Raw genomic sequence first — 21,884 nt, 5'->3', positions numbered from 1 at the left:
ATTTATATAAGTAAGTGATTATGTTAAACAAGAGCTAGGGTTGCAGCTGACTAGACTATCATCTCTTGACAAGAACAAATACCAGAGACGGACCAATGTACTTCTAGTGTGTGTGTGTGTGTGTGTGTGTAATAATAATAATAAAAAAATAATAATAATAATACTTATTATTATTATTATTATTATTATTATTAATGGTTTTTTGAAAAAGGTCAGCAGCCCTAAGGCTGAAAATATACATTGGACAGAAATGACTTATTATAAACAAAGACATGGGGAGGTGGGCCACTTAACAAAAGCTTTCAGTATTAAAAGGAGAAGGAACATGAATTGAACATACAAATTATAGTTTACAGTTGATGGCAGGCTGGTCTCTTGCTCTGTTGTGTGAGGTCACGTAGGCCACGTGGTGCAGTAACCTGTCCGTAGGTGTTGACACATGGTCATGGAGACACCGGGTGGTGTAGTGTGGTGTCACAGTAACTCACTCTCTGCGAGGTGGTGTTGTGTTATCTTATGGTCAGGTGTAGAGCCAACCCAAGGTTGTTCCCAGGGTGGACTGGTCAGAAGATGGTGGTCGTTTCCCAGGGGTGCTTATCTCTGGGTGTGGATCTCACTGGTGGGTCACTGCTCTCACTGGTAATGTCTCATGCTGAATTCACTGGCTTAGACATTTTTCATCACTGATCCCACTTCTTTCCGAAACGAAATTGTAACTTTTGGCAGCATTATGCTGATATCCCAGTGGTGTGGGTGGGTCGAGGAGAGAACTTGGGGCCAACAATGGCCGAGGCAACTGCCGCAACAGGAGCAGCGCAAGATAGGTCTTGACCCTCCGGTGGTCAAGGATGTAATGTGTGTGTGTGTGTGTGTGTGTGTGTGTGTTATTGCATTTTCCAGGAAGCTCGCAACAATAATATTGCCAGTGGTATGAGCGCTGGGTATTTTGTTGAGACAAAAAGAGACTCCCATATATAAACAGCATGTGTGAACGAACAACTCGCGGCTTGTGTATTGGCTAAGTTTCATGGTTTCACTTAGGTTTTCAAATTTAATGTCTACTGCACACCACTACCATTGCGGTAGTAGCAGCTGTAGCCGTTCCAGGGGATGTGCGTCAGTAAAGGAAAACCGTGTGAAGTTGTGTCGTGGGTTTATCTTAAGGCCTGAGTGTTGTCCGACTAGGGGGGAATCCAAAGTGATTCCAGACTCATTTTATATTTTTTGTTTTATTATTAATATTTATTTCCTTCTAGAGTATTTTTTCACGAGTTTGTGTTAATTGCATCATGGTTCAATTTTGTTTGCTTTGCTATTTTCAAGTTTGTGTTAAAATCAGTAATGTTTAGTTAATTGAATGATCAGTTGCGCAAAAATACTTATATATCTATATTTTTTGTATTTACTTAATCATATTTTTTTATTACGGTGTCCTTTTAAGTGCCAGTGTCTGCCTTGCCATTATTATACTGCACTTAGGAAAATCTGAAAGAAAAGATAAAGAACCAAAAAGAACCTGATTGAGCTCACAAACTTATTATTGGCAGAAAACATGGACAGAAAGTGACCCTTTATGGGAAGATAAATCTGTTATTTATCTGCTTGATTATATGCTTTGAGGCCAGGGGAAATTACATGACAAATATAGTAGGCAATAAAGAGAGCCTTAGGTCATTTTACTGGTGAGATGTAGAATTGAATCCTAAATTAGGGTTTGTGACACTTCTCGAGACGTGAATATGTGTAGATTAAAGAAATATGGTAGAAACCGTGCTACCTGCCAGAAGCTTGTACATTTATTTGGTCCATTCAAACTAAGAGTGAAGTAAATGATTCTCCGATTATGGGCATCGGTAATGAGGCATTATTTTCCAGCCTTCAACGCAAGTAACAAGGAATTAATGTTATTAAGGAAGCTAACGGTTGGTGTGAGGGACAAAGACTTGCGACGGCCAGTGGAAAAATTCAAGGTATATTCAGGAGGGCGACAGAGGAAGCCATTTTTTATTGTCTTGGCCTTGGGGTTATGCAGGGATTTGCACATGATTACAATATTTTATTCTGTGTCGCAACTGTTGGGAGACCACCCTCCCCAGCACCGCATCTCCAGCTAGTAGAGTCTCCCATAGGAGACAGTCCAGAAGCACCAGCTGGTCCTCCCACAGGTCACACGTGAGTCTTTGTCAGAGCTATCCATTGGGTGAGTTACTTACGTTGGAAGTGTATTCATTTCGTGTTTGTGTCCGAGACTCAGTGTCTAGTAACGTAAATATAATGTTCGAGTAATGTGTCCATGCCACGTATGTGCTAGTAACTTCGATATAATGTTTTATTAATGTACTACTACTTAAATATTCTTCTATACTTTCTACCTTCTAAACACCCCCATTACATGGAGGTGTGTGTCTGCCCGAGCCTGTACAGTCACGGATAAGAGTCCCTGTATACCTACCAAGGAATGATTGCTTTCCTTACATTTTGATGGTTGTGGTCTTGTGTGTGGAGTTACTTAACCTTAGACTGTAAAGCAAGTACTTTAAGACCTTGGTTATTGAAACGGAAATATTGGTGCTACTATAGCGTGCGGTCTACAAGATATTTAGGTAAGTTTAGATTTGGTTAGGTTAGGTCAGGTTAGGTTAGGCCAGGTCAGGTTAGGTTAAGCCAGGTTAGGTTAGACTAAACATGTCTTTGTAGACCGCACGCTCTAGTTGCACCGAAATATTGTACATATATGAACAATTGGCTACAGGCCAATTGTATCTAAATTGGGTTTGATATTCAATTAATTGAATGTGATTATTTATGAGAAACTTATAGCTTTCTACTGTTTACCCCATCAATAAAATTTACTGCAGGATGTCAACATGAGTAGGGAAGGGAGCCCATAGTCGGGGCACCGCCTGAAACCCAAGTCATTTTTAAGCCTTCCCTGCTGGAATAAGCCTTATACTGTACTTGACTACCTCGCCTCACTTTCTGCCCAAGTAATCACGGTCTCGAAGTACACTTCAATTACATTTGTCATTAAATAGAGCTACAATATATGTATAAAGGTACAAAGTCTGCTTATCCGCATATAGCCATTTCAGTAATTTTTCCTTTCCTTCTCTATGCAGTATGTTCACAGACAACTCTACTTTTCATTGTCAACTCTCCAACCATCTTCCATATTCTCTCTCACTTTCCTTTACTCTGAGCCCCCGCTATCACCCCACATCACTCGGGGACTCAGCAAACACGACTATCACAAAACCAATTAGGGAACCTAGTGGTGATGATAACGGGACAAGAGTCTGATAGTGACACTCTTTATACTGTGTCACCTACACCTGGTCCCTCACCGACTCCTCTCCTATTACCCTCCATCCAACCCCATCGTGTATACCTTACCTACGCTTCTCCTCTTGCTTCCTCATTTTCTACCTATTTCCGTTCCTCGTTATCTTTCTTCTCATTCTGCTCTTCTTTTTACCTCTTTCTATCCATTTCTTACCAATTTCCTTCTTTATTACTTCCCATTATTTCTGCTGTCTCTCTTTTTACGATTTCCTGTCCCTTCCTCACCCCTCTTCTTCTATCTCCTCTATTTCTACTGGTGTTCATCCCGTTCTTGCTTTATCACAAATTATATCTTTGTCTTCCACTTACGAAGAGAGGAACAAGGACGCTGGAAAGCTCTTACGTCACTACTTTTCTATCGATTTAATGTCATCTACAATCCATAAGGTGTGCGACCGACGAGTAGATACAGATATCGTATTCTGCTTTAAAATGATCACTGGTTCGCGCCCAGTGCACTTTAGTCCACTCAAAAGTGAGTGAATACCTAGCATTACAATTAGGCAGTTAAGTAAGGTGCTCAGTATACAGTACATTGTGCTGTATCAACACTGTCCCTAACGGGCATGACCTACTTTCAATTACCATAATTATTTCCTTGTATTTTTCCCACCCAAATCATTTTGTTTCTCCTTTCTGTTTACCTGCAATGATAATTACCTCAATTCAACAAGTATGGAATTTTAGTTCATATATAATCAAATAATAGTGTCCATGATTTATATATTTCGTTTTCACATATTGTATAATGAGAATCACAATCCTATCCCTTGAATCACAACAATGAACAAATATAATAACACTTATTATTGTTATATTGCCGCATACTATGCCACTGTTATATGTCTCTATGCCACTTCTGCGACAAGGAAAGTTTTCTATTTTAATTGAATATTCTTGACAATGGCCCCAGACCTGTGTATCCGGTGGAAAGACGATTAGGCCACAGGACGTTTGGGCCAAGGACTGTATGTACTGTAGGACAGGGAGAACATTTGGGCCATGAACTGTATGTACTGTAGGGCAGGGTGAACGTTTGGGCCATGAACTACATGTACTGTACTGTAGGGCAGGGTGGACGTTTGGGCGATGGGCCATGGACCTCACACAATGTACCCACAGAGGGCGACCTCACCTTACATGGAGACCTGACGGTTGAAGATGACCTGATAACGAGATCTGAGGTTGACGAGTTCCACAACAATTTAAATAATTAAACACTTAATGCACAAAGTCAGAAAATACCATACATAAAACTCCGATCAAACAACAATGACCCTAAATGGTTAAATAATTATTAAAAGAAAATTATTGGACAAAGGAATATAGGTAGGAGGATAAATCGTAGTGAAATTTACCTCCGATATTATTATAAGGTATTGGCCGGTAGGGGTTAAGACCGAGATAAGAAAAGTTAAGAGGAATGATTAACTAAAGGTAGCAAGGGAGGCGAAGTCAAACCCCAAGGGATTCTATCAAATGTATCAAACTAAAACACGAGAAAAAATTGGACCAATACAGTCAGATACAGGCGAGCTAACTGATAACGACAGAGAAATGAGCAATAATCTGAATAAATATTTTTCAAGTTTTCACCACCGAAAATTTAAACATGATACCCGAGGCACCGACAATATACAGAGATAGTGAAGAAAATAAATTAAGCGAAATAGTAACGATGATAGTAAGCAAATAGACAAACAAAAGCCTAATAAGTCACCAGGTCCCGATGAGATATTTGCCAATTAAAGGAATGTAAGGAAGAGCTTAGTATGTCCTTAGCAAAGTTGTTTAACATGTCCTTAAAAACGGGTGCAGTACCAGAATCCTGGAGGGTAGCAAATGTAATACCGATTTTCAAGAAGGGAGATAGATCACTATCCTCTGACTACCGTCCAATCAGTCTAACATCAATTGCAGGCAAATTATTGGAAGCAATCATTTCAAACTATTCGAAATCACCTGGAGAAGCACAATTTGATCAATGATTCCAAACATGGCTTCACAAATGGGCGTTCATGTCTAACTAATCTATTAACAATCTTTTCATCTGTTTTCGAACCAATGGACGAGGGGCACAATTATGATGTGGTATATCTCGACTTTAGCAAAGCTTTCGACAGAGTCCCCCACGAAAGACTAATAAGAAAAGTGGAGGCTCATGGCATTAAAGGAGATATTCTAAAATGGATTAGGGCGTGTTTACAGGACAGGAAAGAGCGAGTGAGCATTAACGGCTAGACAGCAACATAAGTAAATTTGCTGATGACAATAAAATGGCATGTAATTAAATCTGACGAGGACTCCGCAAAACTAGAGGAAGATCTAAAAAAAATTTTCGAATGGTCTGAAAAATGACATGAAATTCAATGTGGACATATGTAAAGTACTCAGTATAGGAGATGTAAAAAGGGAAACCAGATACCAGATGAACAACGATGTTATTGAGAAATCCGACTGCAAGAAAGATTTAGGAGAAATGATAAGTAGGAATCTTAATCCAAGTAAACAATGTGTATTTGCTCGAAACAAGGCTAATAAAGTACTTGGGTTCATACAAAGGAGTCGTAGTTACAAGACTAGTGAGTTCATCCTAAAACTATATCTTGCACTTGTGAGACCTCCCTTGGATTATGCAGTTCAATTCTGGTCACCGTATTACAGAATGGATATAGAATCCTTAAAAAGAATTCAGAGGAGAATGACAAGACTAATCCCGGGCATTAGGAACCTTGAGTACAGAGACAGGTTAAAGCATCTTAATTTGCACTCCCTCGAGAGACATAGAGTGAGGGGGTGACATGATAGAGGTGTATAAATGTAAGTCAGGGCTGAACAAAGGGGACATTACAAAGGCACTCAAACTATCCAACCAGGAGCGAACTCGTAACAATGGTTTTAAATTAGACAAATTTAGATTTAGGCGCTAAATAGGTAAACATTGGTTTGGAAATAGAGTAGTGGACGAGTGGAACAAGTTACCAAATATCATCATTAACTCGAATATGCTGGATAGCTTCAAACATAGGTTGGATGGATATATGAGCAATAGGGGTTAGGTGTAAATGGGACTGCTCAGTATGGGCCAATAGGCCCGCTGCAGTTTCCTCCGTTAGTAAAGAGAACATAGATATAATTGCAATAACGGAAACATGGATAAATTCAAACAGCAAGCATTTTTTAGCAGAATTTCATATTCCAGGATATAACCTATTTAAATTTGACAGAGTAGGAAGGAGAGGTGGCGGTGTAGCAGTGTATATCAGGGTGTCATTAAAAAGCTGCAATAAATCAAACATTAAAACAAATAGCGACAATGAAAGTATTTGGGTAGAGATTGGTGAGGGCAGTGAATCCGTAGTCATTGGTGTTATATATAGACCACCTAATTTGAGTAGGAACGATGGTAAATTGCTATGGGAGGAAATAAAGAAGGCATCTGATAGAAACAATGTATGTATTCTAGGCGATTTCAACTTTTCAGGCATAGATTGGAAAAATCAACTTAGCGATAATGAATCTGAAGATTTTCTAGAAGTAGTACAAGATAGTTTTTATATCAATTCATAAACTCGCCCACTAGAGGAAATAATATCCTCGATTTAGTTCTCAGTAATAATGAAAATCTAGTAAAAGATGTTGGGATTGGAGACAAACTAGGAAACAGTGATCATAAAGCCATATATTTTAACATAATATGGAATGGCAGGAAGAAGGAAAATTCGGCCTTGATCCCGGATTTTAGGAAGGCTAATTACGGTAGCTTAAGGAGAGACCTAAGGGATGACCCTATGGTCAAAAGATTAATCCCCCCCACACCTCCGGAAACTGTCAACTTAGGACGGGAGAACCCCGAATTTAATTTAGCAGCTACTTATGAACAATTTATTACGACAATCCATAATGCTCAAAATAAACACATCCCTAAAAGAAAATTCAGATCGACACGGAACCAACCAAAATGGATGAATAATAGACTCTTAGATCTTCTAGGGAAAAAGAAAGGAGTATATAGAAAAGTTAAGAAAGGCGAAAATCACTCACTTGGTTACTATCAGAACCTAACAAGACAGGTAAAAACAGAAATTAGGAAAGCAAAGAGAAATTATGAAATCAAGGTAGCAAACGAATCGAAAAATAACCCCAAAGCTTTTTATCAACTGTATAAATCAAAGGTTAGGGATACAATAGGTCCCCTTAAAACTACGACAGGAGAAAATGACTGATGATGGAAATAGGAAATGTGTAGGCCAAATAAATAGTCATTTTCGCCCAGATTCACAAATGTGAAAACTCTAGCACAGTTTCCAGGTTCGTTAAGGTATATAACGCAGTATAGAAAAATATGTTGATGAACATCAATATTACTAAAATCTATGTGCTGTAGCGTAATTAACAAATCGAAGTTTCATAAATCGCCTGGTCCAGACTAGTATATGCTAGAATATTAAAAGAATGTAGAGATGAGTTGAGTAATCCATTAGCAGTTGTATTTAATAAGTCATTAGAATCGGGCCTAGTGCCAGAAGCTTGGAAACTTGCAAATGTAGTTCCGATTTTCAAAAAGGGTGATAAATCAATAGCATCAAATTACCGTCCCATTAGTCTCACGTCAATCATAGGCAAGTTGCTAGAGTCAATTATTGCTACAAAAATCAGAAGCCACCTTGAAACATTCAACCTAATTCATTCTTCCCAGCACGGGTTCACCCAGGGACGTTCTTGTCTCACAAATTTGCTTAGCTTTTTCTCAGAAGTATATGAAGCGGTAGATAATGATAAGTCATATGATATAATTTATTTAGATTTCAGTAAAGCATTCGATAGAGTTCCTCATGAGAGATTGATAAGGAAGGTAAAACACGTTGGAATAGGTGGATCAGTATTAAAATGGATTAGGTGCATGGTTAACTGGTAGAAACAAGTCAGCATAAATGGATTAAAGTCAGACTAGAGTTGCGGTCAAAGCGGAGTTCCCCAGGGATCTAATATGAAAGCCCCTCTGCTGTTGTTATGTTCGTGTGATCTTGATTTAGGCATAACTAGTAGGATTAGTAAATTTGCAGATGATAACAAAATGGGGAGAGTGATAAATTCAGACAGTGACTTTGAACACCTTCAAAGAGATCTAGATACCTTACATGAGTGGTCAGTAGACTGGCAAATGAATTTTAATAGTGATAAATGCAAGGTACTACAGATAGGGAAGACGAATACAAACGTTAAGTATAAACTAGGTAACACGGAAATAGAAAACTCAGTTTGTGAAAAAAATCAAGGTGTATTTGTTAGCAACGACTTGAAACCTAGAAAACAATGTATTAGCATTCGCAACAAGGCAAACAGGATTCTTGGGTTCATATCTAGGTCTGTGAGTAACAGAACTGCTGACGTTATCTTGAAACTTTACCTAGCATTAGTGAGGCCACACATGGATTATGCGGTTCAGTTCTGGTGTCCTTATTATAGAATGGACATAGATTCTTTGGAGAGAGTACAAAGAAGAATGACAAAAATGATCCATAATATTAGAAACCTTCCATATGAAGAAAAAACTGAAAAGCTTAGGCTTACATTCATTAGAGAGGCGTAGAGTTAGGGAGATATGATAGAGGTGTACAAGTGGGTAAGTGATTAACAAGGGTAAAATGGAAGATGTTCTGAAGCTCAGTAATAACGAAATAACTAGAACAAATGGCTTTAAATTAGATAAATTCCGATTCAGAAAGGATATAGGCAAGCACTGGTTTGGTAATAGAGTTGTGGATATGTGGAATAGGCTACCGAGTGCTATAGTAGGATCGGGGACGCTAGGGAGCTTCAAGACGAAGTTGGATAGGCACATGGAAGTGCTGGGATGGGTGTGAAAGGGATCTGCCCTGTATGGGCCAGTCGGCCTCCTGCAGTATCCCACTTTCTTATGATCTTATGTTATGTTCTTATGAACATAATGATGGAGATTTACACCAAGAAAAAATATTGATAAAATACTACCATATTGTTTAATAAAAGAGATATGTAAAGTAAATTGTAAAAAAATAGACAGACAACTGTATTCAAGCCGGTAAATTTTAATCTACCTTAATACATATATTAACACAGGCCCAGTACAAGTGTAGTATATAAAACACAACTGCGTGTTACAGCTTTATTTTACTAGTTGCATAGGGGGAATTAATGGGGGGGATTCGTACACAGGGTATGATAGACTATGATATGTTCGTTTAACTTCACAAGTCGAATGGACACTTCACTAAGTCGATCGTTGGAAGGTTCGGGATCACTGCACTTCTACCGCCTACACAGCCAGCACTTACTGTTATACGTTGAATTGACAGCACTCTGTTGATGGACCCGGCGGAGACCTCGTTGCCTTTAGTGACGGACTTCTTTGATGAGCGGGACAGGGGACGTGGTTGCTAGCCCTCCTTGGTTATCAGACTGTAAGTGGGAGGAGCTCCAGCCCCTATATATTGGAGGAGCCGGAGGGTGACCTCTCCTACTTAAGTGGGTGTGTCTTGACCGAGTTAATGGGTTGGGTAACAGGGGTGCTGGCTGATTAGCGGGTCCTTGATCTCCCTCGGGTCAGGTCTGGACAGGTGTTTGCCCAGGTGAGGTCATGTCGCAGGACAATAGTGCATGTAATTATTACCGCCCGGGTGGGTCTTGGCCAGGTGTGGTTTCCTTAACACGGTTATATTGTAGGGTTACGCAAGTACTTAGGCCGGAGTCAGGTCTTGACCTGCCGTGTGTCAACTTATGGTGTTAGGGTACCACACAGTCTGCCTGTACTTGCTGTTGTGTGTGATGTAATTCTGGGCTGTAAGCTTTGGTCTGATATTCAATCATTACACTTCCAGTCAGGAACCTTCAGGTCATCACATCACATCACATCATATGTCAAGATACAATACAGATTAAGACAGATTACTTTGACCCAATTCCAAATGTACTAACCACCATGGCCCAAACGTCCAGGGGTCATGTCCCATAGCCAAACGTTCCAAACGTCTCGTGGATCAATCGTCCGTCCACCGTGCACCGTGTACCCAGGATTAATTATTCTTCTCAGCCCCTCAGTCTTGCGGTCACAGTCTCTCTCTCTCTCTTTATGTTTTTATAAACAGAAGTCTTGGATGTGGTACATCCTGCCATTCCTTCTGTGGAAGGAAGAGAAAATCTAATTATGGGAGTGATTTACAGGCCCCCCAAGTCTTGGGAAAGAAGCAGCTCAGCCCATATGGCAAGAAATGAGTAGGGCAGCAAAATACAACAACCTGTGCATTATGGAGATTTCAACTTCAGAAATATTTGACTGGGACAACATTATAGGTGACAATGAATCTGAAGACTTCCTAGATGCAATACAGGACAATTTCTTAAAACAACTAATTACAGTTCCTACTAGAGTTGACAATATATTAGACCTAGTATTAACAAATAAAAAAAAATATTATCAGAGATATCACAATTGGGAAGAACTAGGGAACAGTGATCACAGAGAAGTTAGGTTCACCCTAAATTGGGAAACGAAAAGCAATGACAATATGGTCAGAGTCCCAGACTTTCGATCGGCGGATTATGAGGAATTAAGAAGGTACCTAGGTGAGGTCGCCTGGGAACAGTCAGGTCAGTCCCCGGTAGGAACGGGTGAGGTCACCGGCGACACATAAATTGATCATGACTATAATATATTCACTAGTATATCACGTAAAGCACAGGAACAAAATATACCATACAGAAAAATTAGGTCAAATAAGAATGAGCCAAGATGGATGACCAAAAAACTTAAACATGACATAGGAATAAAGAAAGAAATTTATAAGAAATTAAAGGGAGGGGAGGAGCAGCTCAGAAATAGGTATAATGAACTATCTAGGAATGTTAAGAAAAATGTAAGGAAGGCAAAGAGGGACTACGAAATCAGGATAGCAAGAGAATCCAAGGTGAATCCCAAGGTATTTTTTCAGGTATATATCACAAAGGTCAAGGACAAAGTGGGTCCCTTAAAGTCAGAGAGAGGGGATGTGATCGTTGATAATGAGAAAATAAGCAAAGCATTAAACAGCTACTTCTTATCAGCTTTCACAGAAGAAATTCCCATGGAAATGACATAGGTGGAATGATATTTTGGGGAAATGAAGAAGAGAAATTAAAGAATATCACTATCAGAAAAAAAAATGTTCTTAAGAAAATAAATAAATTAAAGAAGACAAAATCCGCAGGGCCGGATGAAATTTTCCCTCGAGTTTTGAAAGGGTGAAAGGAACAGATTAGCGGACCCCTCGTAAATTTATTTACAAAATCATTAGACACGGGAGTTGTGCCAGACTTGTGGAAACAGGCAAATGTAGTACCCATATTCAAAAAGGGAGACAGAGCATCAGTGTCAAATTACCGGCCGATTAGTTTGACGTCAGAAGTGGGGAAATTTCTTGAATCGATTGTAGCAAATAGCATCCGATCGCATTTAGAGAAAACAAATTAATCTACGACTCTCAAAATGGATTTACAAATGGAAAATCTTGTCTAACAAATCTGCTGACGTTTTTTAGGAAATTCTTCAAGGTAGTAAATAATGACGAAAATTACGATGTTATTTACTTAGACCCTAGCAAAGCGTTTGGCAGAGTACCGCCTCAGAGGCTTCTGAGAAAACTTGAGGCTCATGGTATCGAGGGGAAAGGTTTAAATTGGATAAAGTCATGGCTTACCGATAGAACACAGAGGGTCAGCTGATCAGTCCATCTAGCAAGCCGACTTCCATATACAAACAATACAGTGAACTGTCGATTAAAAAGTGCGAGCGTAGTCGTCAGGCTGGCACAAATTGAGTCCGTGATGGACGGAACTATCTCATTACCGCAATTGATTGAGAAATTCTGGACCGAGAGCTACAACAAATTGAACTTAATGCTGCTTGAACGTGATATTGTCATGTGTGAAGTCAAGGACATAAAATTGGTACTGAGTGGCATACTCATAAACGATGAAGCCCTTCCATCAAATATGCCCCTAAGGACAGCCTGTAGTCCATTCTGCCGACCTGGCTGAACTCAGCGACTAGTTGGAGGAGTCAGATGCCCACATCATTCCACACACCAAATGGGCTATTGAGAGGCGGTGCCAGCGTGTCGTAGAGGTAATTTGCTGCTCCGCTACGCTGATTAGTAACGAGGGTAATGAACTAGGGTCTGAAAGAGTCCTTGGGTCCACTTTGGGGTGGGTGAAAAGCGTCAACATATACCTTTACACAATCTACCTAAGAAATTAGATTTCGCACTCTGTCAGGTGCTTGTTAAAGAACATGTGGTGATGCCCTAAGTAAAATAGTTATGAAGCATGGTGCCATGCTAGGCAACCCTCTGGCTTATTTAGCCAACCTTGAGTCCTCCGTCTACAGCGCACAAGATATCCAGATGATGGAGCTTTTCCTTGTTCAAATATAGTCAGGCTCAAGTTCCAAACCGACGGTCTCGACGTCTGATGAGTTGTGAATTGAATGTCATAATCGAAGTCCCACGTTCAAAGCACTCGGTGAGCTGCCTTCTGCCTCAAGTGTGATCCGGGGTCACCCTTTTTGACAATCAGAATGGAAAAATGTTGCAGCCGATTAATTTTGGATGGGATAATATGGAGGATTCTCTTAAGGTTTCTAAGTGCCTCAAACTATTACCCATGTAACTTTTAAGAGCCGGTGAATGCAGTGGTAAGTGTGACGCCAACTGCTGTGGCTGCACGTCTAATGGCGTCCATTGTGTGATTTTGTTTAGAAAAGAAAGAAAACCACTTCTAAAGCAGTTAACCTCTACTACTCCATAACCCCATAATATCATATTGTACCTTTAACTTTCTATGTTAGGATGAAGTCTGGGTGCATCAGACACTAGTATTTGTACACATTAAATGTTATGTTCTTAAACATGTAATGGGAAATATCTAACACGCCTAAATTTTCACCCGGTATGTGGTACCTGCACTATTATTGTTATGAAGCATAGGTTCTAAGGCAAGAAACCCAATTAAAAATTGTTTCTGCTCATGTATTTCATAAAGGTTTTGTAAATGTCATTGATTACATTACAGGTACAGTCATTGTTATGATCTTATGATTGTTTGAAGATGGTTGTATTCGATGTATTTTCATTATATTCACCCCGATAAAGAATATGATAATTTTTACTTAATTCGATAATTCGCACCATTTCTACTACTTCTAGTCCGCAAGTTATGTCAGGTCATTTCATTATTTTGAATATTTTGGTGCTCAGCATTGGCGGCCATATTGGATTTTCGGTTGCAGATGATGGCCGATCGTAAAATAGACATGTCCAACGTATCAGGCACCTCAAAGATAGCCGAAATTTATACCAAGTTTGTCATTATACGCATTCTAGATCCAAAGTTATAGCTGGCTCCATGTTTACCTTTGTATAATGACGGCCATCTTTGATTTAGTCCCGAGCGGGCGAACGTCTCCAATATACAAAAATATAACTGTGTTATTATTGAATCTTTAAGGTCATATAAGTAAAATCAAGTGTCAAAATTCGGGCACCCAAAAGTATATACAAAAGTGTATCACAGAGCCTGAACTAGTTTGACACAACTAAATCGAGAATATTATTACCCCTGTTGGGTTCGGCTATACGAGGTATGTTAAGTTAGGGAACAGCACTGAACTGTTTCGTGGAAATCCACTGATTTGGAGTTACCCGTAAATTCAGTCTAATCTATTTGACTGAAGTTAAAGTTGCCTATGATGCAGACTTTGCTATGTCTGGATGCCCTACATGTTTCATTCCAAATAAGTTGCCCTTCGACCTTTGCAAGACTAGGAGGCCTATATATTACTCCAATGATTAATTTTTGCCTACTATCGGTTAATTCTACCATATTGTTTCTGTATTCAATTCAGTCTTTATTTTCTTATTAATTCCACATAGATTGCTATCCCGCCTCCATTCCTAATCTTCCGTGTTACAAGTCATCTGTCCATTTCCACTAGTAAGCTCACACATTTCAAATTTTCATACTGTGTATATATATATATATATATATATATATATATATATATATATATATATATATATATATATATATATATATATATATATATATATATATATATATAATCATTCATTCTTAGCATCTCAATTGCCATACATCTTTTTCTTGGTTTAATTAATGTATTCACTATTTCAAAGTTTTTCCAGTTATAAGATAACGATTAGTAATTAGTCAAGTATTGATGATAAAATGGGATTTATTCCGGGATATATTAGGGGCAATATATAATTCTTGGTATGATGTGAGAATGGATTATCATGTTTTGTTTCTGCTCCAGGATGACGAACCCAACACTAAGTGGTGATGCTCAGGGGGATGTGGCTGCACGGAGGAATGACGCCACAGACAAGGCCAAGAGGACGTCTATGGTGGCCAAGCATTCCCTTGGCACCAACATGTCCAAAACCCAGCTTAAGGGTAGGTGCAACAAGGGTAAAGGCGGGTTAGGAAAAGAGCTGGGAAATATATATATATATATATATATATATATATATATATATATATATATATATATATATATATATATATATATATATATATATATATATATATATATATGTATGTGTGTGTGTGTGTGTATGTATGTATATATAACTAAAAGTTAACCTAGACTTTGTTATACTTCAATAAGTGGATGAAATTATTCAATAAATTATGATGGCTTAAATATACCTAGTCTGCAAGAGCCAGATCATAAGATATCCCATGCAATTTTAATACAGATTAGACCACCGGGCACAGGTCATTGACCAACATCGGGTTTTGGGGGCGGGAAAAAGTAACAGAAGAAACAACTTGCATCATGAAAAATAAATACAGAAATGGAAAAAATAAAACAGATGAAGAGTAAAAAACGAAATAAGAACATAAGAAAATAAGGAGTCTGCAATAGGCCGGTTGGCCTGTGCATGGCAGCTCCTATCTAGCCTCCTTTTAAAACTTTCCAGCGTTCCAGCACTTACTACAAAGTTGCCAAGCTTATTCCACTCGTCTATCACCCTATTTGTGAACCAATTCCTTCCTATCTCCCTCCTAAACCTAAAATTATCCAACTTAAATCCGTTGCTACGAGACCTATCCTGAATCGGCTGCTTGTGCAATTAACCAGGCCGTTCACATATATTTATTATTTGGGTTTAAGTAACGAAACCCCAACGGTAGTTCCTTGTTTTATTATAAAAGGATTGTATATATAATTCCTGAGTGTAGATCGACCGTAAGTCCCACTGTATATGAGTGAATGAGAAAGGGACGGCGTTTATGTATTATAAACGTTAGGTCACGTCCTTACGATATAAGTTGATGTGAGCGACTCATGAGTAGTGACCCATCGAGGGAGAACGGTATGGGTACGTCGTTCCCCCTCGAGGGAAGACGGAGCCATCCACTGCGGCTCTCAAATAACGTCTTCCTCTAGTTAAGGATATCAAACTACTGCTCGCTTTAGGTGGCCAGAGAGCCGGCTACTTATGCCTTTACTCAGCATAGTATGACGCAGCTTCTCGTGGGCACACTTTATCACGTGCATTGAACATGTCACCTCATAGCCAGTGGAAAATTACAGGGTGGTGAATGTGAGTATAATATCAGATGTATTGACCCATTTATATAATATGTTCTGTTGATGAGACAGGGGCCCATTACAATCCTCCTCGGATATTATAAGAACTTTATCTATATCCTTCATTGATTCCTTTCACCCACTTAAATACTTCTATCATATCTCCCCGCACTCTTCGTCTTTCTAGGTAATGCAAGTTTAGTTTATATAATCTATCTTGATATGGATGGTTTCTAAGTCCCAGAATCATTTTCGTCATTCTTCGCTGCACCGACTCCAGTGAATTAATATCCATTCTATAATAAGGGCACCAGAACTGAACATCATAATCGAGGTGTGGCATGACTAGTGCAAGATATAGTTGCAATATGACCTCCGTACTCCTATTACTTACACTTCTAGATATAAAACCTAATACTCTGTTTGCCTTATTTCGAACATTAACGCACTGTTTTCTAGGCCGTAGGTCCGGGCTTACAAGTACCCTAAGTCTCTTTTACAAGTCGACTTCTCTACGTTGATGTTGTTAAGGCTGTACACATTGACACTATTTGTTCTTCCAATATTAAGTACGCTGCACTTGCTGGTGTTGAATTTCATTTGCCATTTTTCTGCCCACTCCTGCAGTTTATTTAAATCCTCTTGAAGTGCATTTGCATCCTGCCCTGAATTAATCTGCCACCCCATTTTGGTATCATCCGCAAAATTGCTTATGTCACTGCTGATCCCAGTATCTAGATCGTTTATGTAGATTATGAACAAGAGTGGGCCCAGTACTGACCCCTGCGGAACCCCACTGGTTACACAGTCCCACTCAGATTTAACAACATCTACGCTGACCCTATGTGTTCTATCGGTGAGCCATGATTTTATCCAATTTAAAACTTTCCCCTCGATACCATGAGCCTTAACTTTCCTGAGAAGCCTATGATGCGGTACTCTGTCAAATGCTTTGCTAGGGTCTAAGTAAATTACATCGTAATTTTCGTCATTATCTACTACCTCGAAGACTTTCCTAAAAAACGTCAGCAGATTTGTTAGACAAGATTTTCCATTTGTAAACCCATGTTGAGAGTCGTAGAATAATTTGTTTTTCTCTAAATGCAATCGGATGCTATTTGCTACAATTGATTCAAGAAATTTCCCCACTACTGACGTGAAACTAATCGGCCGGTAATTTGACGCTGATGCTCTGTCTCCCTTTTTGAATATGGGTACTACATTTGCCTGTTTCCACAAGTATGCACAACTCCCGTGTTTAATGATTTTGTAAATCAATTTACGAGGGGTCCACTAATCTGTTCCTTACACTCTTTCAAAACACGAGGGAAAATATCATCCAGTCCTGGGAATTTTGTCTTCTTTAATTTATTTATCTTCTTAAGAGCATCCTCTTTTCTGATAGTGATATTCTTTAATTTCTCTTCCTCATTTCCCCTAAATATCAGTTCCACCTCTGGCATTTCCTCGTGAATTTCTTCTGTGAAAACTGATAAGAAGTAGCTGTTTAATGCTTTGCTTATTTTCTCACTATTATCGATCACTTCCCCTCTCTCTGACTTTAAAGACTCCACTTTGTCCTTGACCTTTGTCCTATATACCTGGAGAAATCCCTTGGAATTTGCCTTGGATTCTCTTGCTATCCTGATTTCGTAGTCTCTCTTTGCCTTCCTTACATTTTTCTTAACATTCCTATTTCTGAGCTGCTCCTCCCCTCCCTTTAATTTCTTAAAAATTCCTTTCTTTATTCCTATGTCATGTTTAAGTTTTTTGGTCGTCCACCTTGGATCATTCGTATTCGACCTAATTTTTATGTATGGTATATTTTGTTCCTGTGCTTTACATAGTATACTAGTGAATATATTATAGTCGGTGACCTCACCCATTCCTACCAGGGACTGACCTGACTGTTCCCAGGTGACCTCACCTAGGTACCTTCTTAACCCCTCATAATCCGCTGATAGAAAGTCTGGGACTCTGACCATATTGTCATTGTTTTTCGTTTCCCAATTTAGGGTGAACCTGATTTCTCTGTGATCACTGTTCCCTAGTTCTTCCCCTATTGTAATATCCCTGATAATATTTTATTTATTTGTTAATACTAGGTCTAATATATTGTCACCTGTAGTAGAATTCTGTAATTAGTTGTTTTAAAAATTGTCCTGTACTGCGTCTAGGAAATCTTCAGATTCATAGTCACCTAAAATGTTGTCCCAGTCAATATTTCTGAAGTTGAAATCCCCCATAATTCACAGGTTGTTGTATATTGCTGCCCTACTCATTTCCTGCCATATGGGCTGAGCTACTTCTTTCCCAAGACTTGGGGGGCCTGTAAATCACCCCCATAATTAGTTTTTCTGCTCCTTCCGCAATTTCTACCCATACAAACTCGGTTCCTATTTCACCCTTTATTGAATTATTTATACAACATTTTAATGTATCCCTGACGAAGAGTGCGATCCCCCCCCCCCGCTTCCTACCTTCCCTGTCCTTGTGTAAAAGGTTTTACCCTTCTATGTGGTACTCTGTTAAAAAGTTCTTGCTCGCCAGATTCATCCAAGTTTCGGTGATTGCTATGATGTCTACACTCTTGGTACATACAACCGCTCTCAGCAAGTCTATTTTATTTCTAACGCTCCTACTGTTTGTATAGTATATATTTAAACCTACCCTTCCCTGGCCCTGTTTTACCCTTTGTCCTGAGTAACCAATTATTTCCCCAGAACCTGCTTGTTTTTTGACTCCCACTTACCCTGACCTCTCTCTACTGGCGAAACCCACCTTTGGAGTGACAATTTCACGCTCCAGGGATGCATACAAATGTTGTGTTGTCAAAATAAGAGAAACAATTTAGACCCTGCGATTATGTGTTAAAGAGGCAGAAAGTCAGTCTGATCAGCAACCTTGGATTTGAGCACAATTTTTGTGATTCCATATGACAGCAGGGTCTACCATTAGACAATATATTATGCTTCCAATATCTTCACAGGCGGTAGTACCACCTTGTTTGATAACGGGCATGATACCGATTATCCCCCAAACAACGTTCTGTGTGTGTGTGTGTGTGTGTGTGTGTGTGTGTGTGTGTGTGTCGTACCCAAGTTCAAGTTCTACATATGGCAGGTTCAATGAAAAAGTTCCAGAGAAGAGCTCAAAGATCCGATGTTGAAGAATATCCATGGATAAAGTCAGGCAATGCTTTGGGACGTGTCTACACGGTTCACCCCAACAACTTTGAATGCTATTGTTTGAGACTAATTTTGCACCACATCCGTGGCCCAACATCATATGCAGCACTCAAGACAGTGAATGGACAAGTCTGCAGAACCTATCAGGAAGCGTGCAATCTCCTTGGCCTACTGGAAGATGGTGGTCACTGGAATGACACATTAGAAGAGGTATCAGCTACTCAATCGCCAATGAGAATGAGGAACCTGTTTGCCATCATGATTGCTACATGTGGACTTTCCAACCCAAGCCAGCTCTGGAAAAACCACCAAGAAAGTCTTTCAGAGGATCTGCTTCATCAGGCAAGAAGAGAACATCCTGGTCAAGAGATTGAGTTCATGGATGACATGTTCAACAGGGCTCTGATCATGCTGGAAGACAAAGTGATGAAGTTATGCGGAAAAAACATGACTGATTTTGGATTGCCTTCCCCAAACCGAGAAGAACCAGTAGCTGCAAACAGGGAGTTGCCCAGAGAGACAGACTAGTCAGTTGAAGTTCTGGTGAATTTTGTTGAAGAAAATGAGCCCCACCTGGTGCCAAATCAAGCAAATGCTTATGAATAGACCTTGCAAGCGATACAAGCGGACCAGGGAGGTATGATCTTTCTTGATGCATCTAGCGGGACAGGAAAAACATTCTTGATCAACCTTCTGTTGGCCAAAGCACGTCATCAGGGGGAATTTGCTCTTGCTATGGCATCCTCAGGCATTGCTGCAACACTACTAGAAGGAGGACGTACTGCACACTCAACTTTAAAACTGCCTCTCATCCTCGCTCACAATGAGAATCCAGTGTGCAACATCAAAATAGGATCGGCAAAGACAAAACTCTTAGAAAAATGCAGCCTCATAGTCTAGGATGAATGCGCTATGTCTCACAAGTTAGCGTTTGAAGCATTGGACAGGACCTTGCAAGACATACGAGAAAATGACCGGCTCATGGGTGGCATTACAATGGTCATTGCTGGAGACTTTCGCCAGACCCTACCTGTCATTCCTTGAAGCACTCCAGCTGATGAACTTAATGCGTGCCTCAAGGCATCATACCTTTGGAGAAGTGTTCAGACACTCACCCTATCCACAAACATGAGAGTACATCTACAAGGACATCAGGATGCTGTACGGTTTGCAAACCATCTACTACAGATTGGGAATGAAACTTTCCCTATTGATTCAGAAGAACAAATAATCATTAATCAAGGATGTGGAAATGTTGTGAAGTCCTCAACTGAGCTCACTAACATGGTCTACCCAAACATTATCCACCACTACAAGGATCACAAGTGGTTGTGTGAACGCGCACTTCTGGCACCAATGAATGAAACAGTGGCTGAAATCAGACAGTTTCCAGGCAGTGAGACCTCATTCAAATCTGTTGATACAGTAATCGACCAGGACCAAGCAGTCCAGTACCCTGCAGAATTCCTTAATTCTTTGGAGCCCACTGGAATGCCTCCTCACCACCTCACTCTCAAGATTGGAATTCCTATAATGCTCTTAAGAAATCTTGAACCACCAATCCTCTCCAATGGCACAAGACTGGTGGTGAAGAACATGATGCCACATGTACTGGAAGCTACAATACTGACAAGAAAAGCTAAAGAAGAGGACGTTTTTATACCAAGGATACCTCTCATCACCACTGACCTGCCATTTGAGTTTAAGCGACTTCAGTTCCCGGTTAAAGTGAGCTTTGCCATGACCATCTACAAAAGCCAGGGACAGTCCCTAAAGATGGTTGGCCTAAACCTGGTGTTTCCTTGCTTCTCTCATGGACAGTTATATGTTGGATGCTCCAGAGTGGGAACTGCCAAAAATCTGTACATACTTGCTGCTAATGGCAAAACCAAAAATGTGGTCTACCCTATACACTACAGTGAAACAATGTGGAGCCTCCCGGAGGGTGGCGTCCTACCGTGGCCTAGCGAAAGAGCCGATTCCGCTAATATATATATATATATATATATATATATATATATATATATATATATATATATATATATATATATATATATATATATATATATATATATATATATATAAATCAGTTAAACTTAGGTCATTTCATGTATTTTTAACGCATATAGCATATGTACGAGTACGAGTATATAGACCTTAAGCCTTAAGTTAATGCTACAATTTGTGTACTTTGTCCAAGGACTTTCGCTCCAAGCATCTGTCATCTTCCATTCCACTTTTTTGTTTTCATTGCTGCGTTGTTTCTTTATCAAGAGTGACTCTTGAAACAGTCTAGCTAATATTTCATCCCTTGTAAAAAAATCCTTTACAGTAAAATGCTCCAAGTAGTCTACAAAGTCCATTCCTTCCTTCTTGCGGATTCATATAGCTCTTCTCTTTATTCCTCTTATCCAATAATCCTTCTGAGTTGATTACACTTTTGCTAATGTTTCCTTCTCCACTCTTATTTCTTTCCACCCTCGCCACTTTTAATTCCTGTAGTATTAGTTTTCTTTGCAGTATTTCCCCATGAGGCCACTGGACCTATCTCTGTCTACATCATTAGTTCCCACGTGTAATTTCAGTGTACAGCTCTCGTTAACTCTTTTCATATCTGCCCTAGTTCATTTCATCAAATTTTATCCCTTTATTTCTGGATAGAAAGTTAAGCCGTTTCATCTTCTTTTTCTTAATCTTCAATTCTTTGACCATAAATCTGAACA

The 21,884-nt window shown here is 39.5% G+C and overlaps 1 protein-coding gene across 1 annotated transcript in view; it reads left to right on the top strand.

The window, feature by feature from the left end:
* Positions 1–21,884, top strand: part of LOC121856107 (calmodulin-A-like) — a 122,379-nt gene that overhangs the window by 16,086 nt on the left and 84,409 nt on the right. Inside the window, exon 2 of the mRNA XM_042351432.1 lies at positions 14,690–14,829. Coding sequence (XP_042207366.1) covers positions 14,691–14,829 — 139 coding nt within the window. The 5' untranslated portion in view covers position 14,690. The remainder of the gene's footprint in view (positions 1–14,689; positions 14,830–21,884) is intronic.

The sequence above is a fragment of the Homarus americanus genome, unplaced genomic scaffold, assembly GCF_018991925.1.
Source record: "Homarus americanus isolate GMGI-L3 unplaced genomic scaffold, GMGI_Hamer_2.0 scaffold51752, whole genome shotgun sequence".
Classification (NCBI taxonomy): Eukaryota; Metazoa; Arthropoda; class Malacostraca; order Decapoda; family Nephropidae; genus Homarus; species Homarus americanus.
This window is presented reverse-complemented; position numbering and strand designations above follow the sequence as displayed.